Source organism: Crocodylus porosus, unplaced genomic scaffold, assembly GCF_001723895.1.
Source record: "Crocodylus porosus isolate Cpor-Errol unplaced genomic scaffold, CroPor_comp1, whole genome shotgun sequence".
NCBI lineage: Eukaryota > Metazoa > Chordata > Crocodylia > Crocodylidae > Crocodylus > Crocodylus porosus.
In genome coordinates, this window is record NW_017728911.1 from 41,034,974 (window position 1) to 41,044,109 (window position 9,136).

A 9,136-nucleotide genomic window follows, 5' to 3' on the forward strand; every position below is an offset into this window, starting at 1 on the left:
GATGGAGGTGACAGATAAAATGAAAATGTTATGGGTGAAGTAACAAGAATTTCTGATTTGCTCAGAATATCATTATGGGGCAAAGCTAAGATGGTTGGGCATCTTCTTTAAGAAGTGCAACCTTTTTATTAGTTTTTATACCCTTGAGAAGTTGTAAATACTTCCGCTATTTCTAGGCGTCTGAAGCTTTATCCCCTATTAATATTTTTGTCCAAGGTTTACAGCAAAAACAATGAAACCTTATCTGACAACCAACTTGTAAAAACTGGTGTCATGTGCACTTCAAATATATCACATGTGAACACATGAAAAAGTCTAAGTGCACATTCTAGAAAACAGAAGTGAAGAGAGAAGATCAAGCCAGGGCAATGGGCAGAGATGATCTGAGCAAATCAGCGTGTGTGGGGCCCTGCCCCTGGACACGAGGAAGCTGGCAGCAGATTTGGCAGTGGAGGTGGGGAGCGCCAGATGTGCTGGATTTCAGCAGCAGGTGCAGAGGCGAGGGGGTGCCAAGCAGTCAGACATGAAGCCAGCGGCAGTGCGGAGTCACCGCGCCACTCTGCTCTGCCCAGCTCCATGGGGCCCACCCAAAGCACAGGGCCTGGGGCGATCACCCCAATTCGCCCCCCCTCCCCAGGGATGGCCCTGGCCATGAAACACAAATATGAAGGAAACCATTCTCCTAAAACTATTTATCATAGGCTTAATCTAAAGCCCAATAAAGCCACCTCATTTTGGAAAGCTGGTGACAGACAGACTTTGCCAGGTTTCATTATCCAGAGTTCAAAGATGGAATTATAACTTCCTTATGCAATTAAGAAAACACTTTTTTCTTGTTAAATACAAGAATGTATTTTATATGAAATGGTCTGTTATGGAATTTTGCACTAACTATTCCATACAGTTCTTTGAAAATAAAACATGCCTTTGTTACTGCACCAAGCAAGCCATGACAAATTACAAAACAGCTCAAAAGCTGCAGTCAGACTGGTTGAAAAATAAGTCTGAGTCAAATCATTATCACTTGATAAACACACATGCTGGAAACAGAAAACCTATATATTAACCAGATCACTGAGCTTTTCTACAAGCCATTATAAAAATTTAAAATTATTTCCCAAAATTCAAAGAATCAGACATTTTTGGTTTTCCTTTTCAATAAAAAGTAACCATCAAAAGAAAGTCACCAGTACAAGTTATAGTTGCTGTTCCTTTTATGTAACACTTAAAAGTACTTATTAAAAATTCTACACTTTAAAGTTGTAGTGATGACAAAATGATGGGGTGACAGCCAGAAGTGTAAATATGATTCAGGAAGTTAAAAATATTAACATAATTATCATAAGTAGAACAATACATGCTAGTATATATATTTATAAAAAACTTAGTACCCTAAATGTCTGACCAAGTGTTTTAGCACCTTGGAATGATGGTTGTTCTCAAAGGACACACAATGTACAGTGAAATCTCCTTTGATTGTAAAACACTTGGAAGATGAGTAATTTCAAAGAACTACTGTCATTGCCTTTTGAATACAAAATATAATCGCTAAAGAGTTCCAAGATGCTTCTCAAAATCACTTGATTTTGAGAAAGATAAAACATTATCCACACTGTTTCTCAGTCACAACTGCTATATTTTTAATTACAATCCAAAAAAGAACATAAATCACAGACAAGGAGGGCTGGAAGGGAGCTCATGAGGTCACATCTAGTCCAACCCCCTGCTCAAAGCAGGACCAACCCCCACTACATCATCCCAGGCAAGGCTTATGTCTAGGTGGGTCTTAAACATCTCCAAGGATGGAGACCCCGCCACCTCTCTGGGGAGCCTGTTCCAGTGGTTCACCGCCCTCCTCATGAGTTTTTCCTAATATGCAACCTCAACTTCCCTTGCTGCAACTTGAGCCCATTGCTCCTTGTCCTGTCATCTGCCCCCACTGAGGACAGTCCATCTCCATCCACTTTGCAACCCCCTGCAGGGAGGTGAAGGCTGCTCGTCAATCCCCCTCGGTATTCTTTTCTCCAGACTAAATCAGCCCAGTTCCTTCAGCCTCTCCTCACCAGTCCTGTCCCCCAGCCTCCAAACTATTTTCACTGCCCTCCACTGGACTCTCTCTAATGTGTCCACATCCCTTCTGTAGTGGGGGTTCACAGCTGGACATGGGACTTCAGATGTGGCCTCCCCAGTGCTGAATAGAGGGGAAGAATCACTGCCCTCCATCTGCTGGCAACACTCCTACCAATACAGCCCAGGATGCCAGTAGCCTTTTTGACACCAAGGGCACGCATGAGATGCTGTGGGCCCTGCCCTGCCCTCTCTGAAATCAATGGCAAAACTCTACATTACTCCAAGTAGGCAGGATCAACTATATTAATGTACTGGTGTCAGTGTATTAGGTCTTATTTGTAGATGACTAGAATAATTACAAACCTCCATTTACTTGACTTTTCCGTCTCACTCGAGAGATCTGTTTGTTAGGCTTTTCTCCTGTTTGAGGTGTGGATGTAATCAAGTTGTTATCTATGTCACGCTCAATTCTACTTCTCTTTGCAGGATGTTCTCTTTCTTCCTTAAGAGAGAAAAAGTAAAAATACATCTTACAAATACTATCTTTTCTTCTAGTAAATACTACTGGATACTCCACCAATCAAAAACTTCTCCCTGCTTCTAGGTAAGAAAAAAATAATGTAGAAATTCCAGATGGCAAGGTATAACTCAGCCAAACTGTCTAAAATCAAGGTACAGAAGGTAGTATTAGGAAAGAAAGCTGTATACACATATTCTTTTGTAGAAAAGAATAAGTTAAACTCCTTTTTTGATGCACAACACATCTGTAAACATCAAGTGTTTTGGCATTAATGAAACAGCACGGGATACTGCAATGATGCTTGAAGCAATGGATAACCTGATGATTACAATTATCTGCAACCTGCTTTCTTTCACTATCAGAATACCTGGGAAGCAAAGTGCATCACAAAAGCCAATATTAAATCCTTTATATGTGGCCCCTTTATAAAATGTGGTATTGACAAACTGTACAGAAATAATTTCTGCTACAGTACAGAATATAGAAATGCTGTAAAGTTAGTCATAGTACAGGGTTTGTGTCAGACTTTTATGGGACAAAAACAAAAAACCAGAGGGCAAATTATTAAAAGAAGAGGTTAAGTCCTACTTTTGTTTTCTCCTACTTTTGGGTAAGGTGGCTTCCTTTTAGATGCTCAAATATGCTTTGGTTCTCCCAAAACATTTTTTTTTATACATTTGCCCTATGTGCATGTTGTGTTGTGCTCTGTTGTGTTGCATTTCGTATCCTGTTCTCTCTCAACATATGCAAACTGCCCCATGTCTTAAAAAAATGCTATATATGAAATCTGAAGATGACCCTCTACAATATGCTGAAAAGTTGTGCAGATAGTGTAAAATAAATTCATTTAAATCTCAAACAAAAAAGTTGCAGCGCTCCTTGTATTATTCATGTTCATATTTAGTCCAATTAGAAATTTTAAAATAAAAAAAGAGGTTGAAACTACTGCAGAATTTCCACATAACTGTAGAATGTGACGGCTAAATCAGACGTAGTTTGCTGCAAAGTATATGGGGCCTAGCCTACAACACATCTCTGAACTAAATACTCCTACATCAGGCAAGTGACAAAATTCAGAATTAAAACCTGGCAAAAAATAGGCTATTTAAAATTAGTGGGCATATAAAAATCTAAAGCCCTTGTTCAGTCTAAAGTATAAGTATAGTGGAAAATCAAGAGCAGCAGTAGCAGCAGTATCAAAATGAAAAAGTGCAAACCTCCCAACAATCACTGCTGTAGCAAGATCTTGCATTCTTCAATTAACATTATTGCATCAACAGGCAAACTAAGTATTTGGGAAAGATAACTACTACAGCAAACAGAAGGCTCCCTGGATTGGGAAAAGGATGGTAAGGCCTCTTGACCTGCAGATCACCAATTCAAATTCAGTTCAGGTAAGAAGTGACAGAACGTCATTAACACGTTCAGGCTGCTCATTGGTAGATGTGAATTGAGCTGGTGCTGCCATACAGATGTAGAATCGTCCCCAAAACCACAGTCATGACTGGCACCTCTAGGAGCTCTTGTGGAGTTCATCAGGACAGAGACAAAGAACCGCACGAGTCTGAAGACTGAGCTGGACCCTCCAGAAGAACATAACGAGGAGATGTGGGGAAACCTGCACAGCTCCCACCCGCACTGCACATGTTCTGTGAAAAGGACTTCAGTCTCCAGGACAGTCAATCTTGCACCTTTCAGGAGCAGTACATTTACGTTAAGAGTTAAAAACCAAACCGTAGATATATTTTCTTTTCCTGTTACACAAACCAAACACAACTCTACTACTTCTGAAAGTTATATGTTTGTTGGAAATGAAGTAAAGCAAATTACCACTTAGGAAAAAAAAGAAAAAGAAAAAATGGGCAAAAGCAATATTGAAATATATAGGTAGTAAGATAAACTAATGGACACAAGGGGGTCTAGTATTACAAATCATAAAAGCAGTGTTCAAGTGGCTTGTCAATAGTATTTAAAGATGAAATTACATCTGATAGTGTTGCTGTAATTGCTTTACAGTAGAAAATTTCTATTGTAAAGATTATTGTTCACAGTCAGTGCTCCAAATTTAACCAATACAGGTTGTGGCAGACTAAAGCTAGTATGGAAACCACTTCAATATCAATATGCTGTTTTCTTTTCAGATACTCTGTAATAAAAATAAAAGTTAATGAATGGACTGCAATGAATCCAGAAGAGACAACCCATTGTAAGACATAAAAACACACAAAACCAGACACAAGACACAGAAAAAAGCTAATATCATTTACACAGTTATTATAATCCCCAAATAAGAAAGATCAGTGTAACTTACCACAGTCAGTATTTTTGAACTTTGAAAAATAGCACTTTACGTCTTTATCACTGAAAGGCTAGGCTAAACATTTTAAAAACTGTTAAAAGTTAGTAAAAGTGGTCCCTGTCATGCAAGGCACCTCATTTGAACTATATCTCTACATCTGCATTAGTGCTACTGTGAAACTAGATTTATGGACAATATCTCTGATGTAAGAATTAGTATGATTGTTTTAAAGTTATGCATTGACTCAGACAGGAGCTGGAGGCATCACACAGGCCACCAGGTAAGGCCCACAGACATTTGAATTCTAATGGGCATATTTTAGCTACTTGCATATCTCCATAAGCTGATTTTTAAGGGACAGCAAAAGCCATCATTGTGATATTAAAGTAATAGCCTTTGACTGTAATGTTAGCTTCAATATACTTAAAAGACTCCCTTATATACGCTCATTACTACAGATGTATGTAATCTCTCTCTCCATTTACAACATAACATCCAGGTAACTGAATGACTATATAAAGTAATGAGCACAATCCACCTCAGACTTCTGATGTTACCACGGTAACCACAACTATTTTGTGAAATCATCAGAGCCCAGCCACATAAATATCGCATCCTAATGCTGTTTCACAGCCCACATGCACACAGGAGAAAGAAAAGGTGGAATTTTATGTTTTATGTTAAGGTAAATTTAGGACCAAAATTTAAGTTACTTTAAAATGAGCAGGGAGGAGGTTAACAAAATCTGAAATAATCACAAATCTTTCAGTTTGCTTTTAAATTCAATGAAAATTATTATTTTGATTCAACTACTTTCTTAAAGTATGTTGCAGCTAAAATATTAAATCACTGGGCTAGGAACCAGAAGTTGGGATCAATTCATTGTGCAAGCTTAGTCAAATGTAAATTAAAAAATGAATCATTTCTAACAATCCAACCTTTACCACAGAAGAAATTATCTAGCTAGCTATCCATCTAATTTAAATTAGTCTTCCTTTAAGTGAGTGCCTGCCTTTTAACACAATGGGTGCTGAACAAATAAATTCAGACTGGAATGCGTGGTGTTATATGACATTTTTAAACAGAACACTGCTTCTTAATGTATTGACTAAAAGTTAAAATTCTAAACCAGCCTTTTAACTCAATTTTAATAACAGAAAAAAAATTTACAAGCACATACGTTTCTGTTAACTGATTTTTTATACATTTCTTGCTGCTGAAGAATTGTATTATCAGAACTTCTGGACTGATGACACAGACAGATTAAAAGTTTTATTATAAATGGCTCTCAAATAATTAGAATAAGTTTTGAAAACTATTTTATGGCTGCGTTCAAGCTGTTAATAGGTAATTGCTCCCACCCCCAAAAAAATCTGCACTGAGCAAATTTTAAGTCTGGAGATCAGTATGTTTAAGATTTCTGGCTAGATAAAGATAGAAATTCAGTGGTTTAGCCCTGAGATACCACGACTGAATACAGCCCATAAACTCCACAGCAAAATTTGTTCTTTAGTATTTAATAAGGTAACATTTCTCATTTTTCCAAAGGAATATCTTGATAGTAAACCCAACAACTTTTAAGAAAAACTCAGTATGAGGCAATTAAGATTTTTAGGGAAAAAAAGAGCTCATACCTTGGTTGTGCTTCCTTTAATGAACTTTTTGATTGAAGACAACAAGCCAGTTTCATTTTTCTGTGGTTTTCCTCCTCCAACAGGTAAGCTTTCTTCTACCTCTGAATGTTTCCTCTTTGTCCTCAAAGCACGCTGTGTGTGAATTTGATTTGACTGCTGAGAAGCCTTCCGCGTTCTCAGCCTCATTTTTGTGCGTACCACATGTAAAACTATAAGAAAAAAACCCCTATGTTATTGAAGAAATACGTTAATCCTCAAAGTGTGAATCCACAACTGTTCTGTAATATTTACAAACGCTGTTCTCCTGTTCTGGTTAATTTTTAACTCTGTAGGTATGTCCCTTAAAAATTTAAATAACGCTACATTTTAAGGCTGTGTATCAAAATTTAAGACCTCTCTCTGTCTACATTGGTGTCAAGCTTTGCACGGAAGTAGAAATGATGGCATAAACTGTCTACTAGTGTGGATTAATGTTTTGTGTCTCTTCTGCTAAACTGAGACGACTTAAAACTAATCTGCTGTACTACTGTACCCAGTAGCATGACTTAGACCTCACCGAACTCCTGCAACTTCTTGTATCTACTAAGAACGTGTAGCTTAAGCAGTTTCCTGACTCTCAAACATGCAAAAATGATGAAGAGGGGCAAGGATATTTTTGCAAGAGAAAACAGAATAATGTTATTTAGGAAAAATAAAATAACAAAATAAAACAAAGTATACCAGAGATCCACTAAACAATATCTTGGCTTAGTCTGGTTGCTAAATGCCTGCCCAAAGAGAAAGGTCTTGCTGTGCTTAGACAAGATGTCCAGGGTCAGGCCAAGCCACCTTGGTATGATGGACTGACGGTACTAGCAGGAGGTTGCTCCCAGCTGACTCAAGGGATCACAGTGGGGCTGAGAAGAGACAGCAGTCCCTTAGGAATGTCACTTCCAGGCCACTTCGGGCTTTCTAGATCAAACCTAGGACACACAATTGTGCCTGGAAAACTACTGGAAGCCAGTGCAGACTCTCCTGGAGTTACCGCTCCAGGTGACCTATCCTTGTTAGAGAAGACAGGCCTCTGCATTCTGCACCAGCTGCAGCTTCCACATATGAGCATCAACTAGAACTACCCATGCACTTAAATAATTGCATTTCTCAATCAAAGCTACGCCTCCACTGGCTGATTGGGCATGTAGCAACGTGCATATTCAGAATGACTTGAATGGGACTACTCAAGGCCAGACAAATGAAGCAGCCAACAACTTTATATGGGTGGGTGTTATACAGAGGAATACTGGTCAGACTCATATACTTCCTAACCCACTTCATAACACAAGTCAAAGTTATGAAAGACTATAGATGCCCCAATCACACAGCAGGATTCAGTATCTGCTTTCAGAAATGTCTTTAGTGCCCATCCAATTCTAATAGTTGAACAGGTAGAAAAAATAACCTATAATAAGTACATTTAGGTAATATGAAACAACAGTTGCCTTGAAGATTGTGAAAAACAGCAGAAGTTTGTGAATGAATGGCTAAAGGCATAACAACACAGTGATACTTCTCATCAAACCAACCCAAGTTAGCACTGACCAAAATGTATAAAATATGCAGACTGTTGATTAATCTCAGACCTTTCAACAAAACCAGGCTGCTCTATAATGGCATGATCAGTGCCACTGCTGTCAGACTTGCTATACCTATTGACAAAAACAGGACTTCATTTTCCATATATATAATTCTTCCACTTTTTATAAGCACCAAATTCACCAAAGATCCTAACAGAGAGCAACAGGAGTTTTAATTTTAAAATGATTAGATTAAATATGAAGAAAACTAATGACTTCCATAATTTAAAGAAGGGAAACAGAAACTGCGACCAAATATTTAACACAATTAGCCTTTTGTATTTTTGTGCATATCAAGCAAAGGAAGCATTAAAGCCCAGGGTCCGTGTTGTCTTCATCATGTGAACATTTACAATTAAAGGCACTTTGTTATGAAGCAACGCATATGGAAAGAATAAGGCAAAGAAGGTAAGGAAACAGTAAATCAGTTTGAACCCAATTTTTCTTACATAATGCTACCAGAACAATGAAAGTTAGAAGTAATTTACTTACGTAAAGATGTAAAGGAAAAATATTTGTTAGAAGATGAGACACAAATTCTATTCATTTCACATTAGAAATATACAAACTTAGGAAGAATATCTTTTCTCCACTCTCTATGATATAATAGCAGATTTAAAGCTAAACCATAAACCAAAAATATATTTTTTGGTTTATAGTTTAGCTTTCCCATCTTATAAGTGTGCTTCTGGTGCCCAAGTGCAGCACCCTGCACTTGGGCAGTAGTAACCAGCAGCACATTTTTAAGATGGGAAACTCCCTTCTTAAGAGCACAGAGGCAGAAAGGGATCTTGGAGTCATTACTGACTCCAAGATGAACATGGGCTGACAATGCGAGGTCATGGTTGGCAGGGCATCCACAGGTGCATCTAAATTAGGGCCAAGGGGGTGATCCTCCCCCTCTACGCAACACTGGTCAGGCCACAGCTGGAGTACTGTGTCCAGTTCTGTGTGCCCCACTTCAGGAGGGATGTGGAGAACATTGAGAGGGTCCAGAGGA

At 38.3% G+C, this 9,136-nt stretch overlaps 1 protein-coding gene and 1 long non-coding RNA gene across 2 annotated transcripts in view; one reads left to right on the forward strand and one right to left on the reverse strand.

The window, feature by feature from the left end:
- LOC109309234 overlaps positions 1 to 5,170 on the forward strand; it is a 9,721-nt gene extending 4,551 nt beyond the window's left edge. Inside the window, exon 2 of the long non-coding RNA XR_002100848.1 lies at positions 2,626 to 5,170. This is a non-coding gene — a long non-coding RNA (uncharacterized LOC109309234). The remainder of the gene's footprint in view (positions 1 to 2,625) is intronic.
- Positions 1 to 9,136, reverse strand: part of CTDSPL2 (CTD small phosphatase like 2) — a 44,801-nt gene that overhangs the window by 24,378 nt on the left and 11,287 nt on the right. The window contains exons 2-3 of the mRNA XM_019533912.1: positions 6,524 to 6,732; positions 2,434 to 2,572 (exon numbers count right to left, since the gene is read on the reverse strand). Of these exons, the coding sequence (XP_019389457.1) occupies positions 2,434 to 2,572; positions 6,524 to 6,709 (325 nt within the window). The 5' untranslated portion in view covers positions 6,710 to 6,732. The remainder of the gene's footprint in view (positions 1 to 2,433; positions 2,573 to 6,523; positions 6,733 to 9,136) is intronic.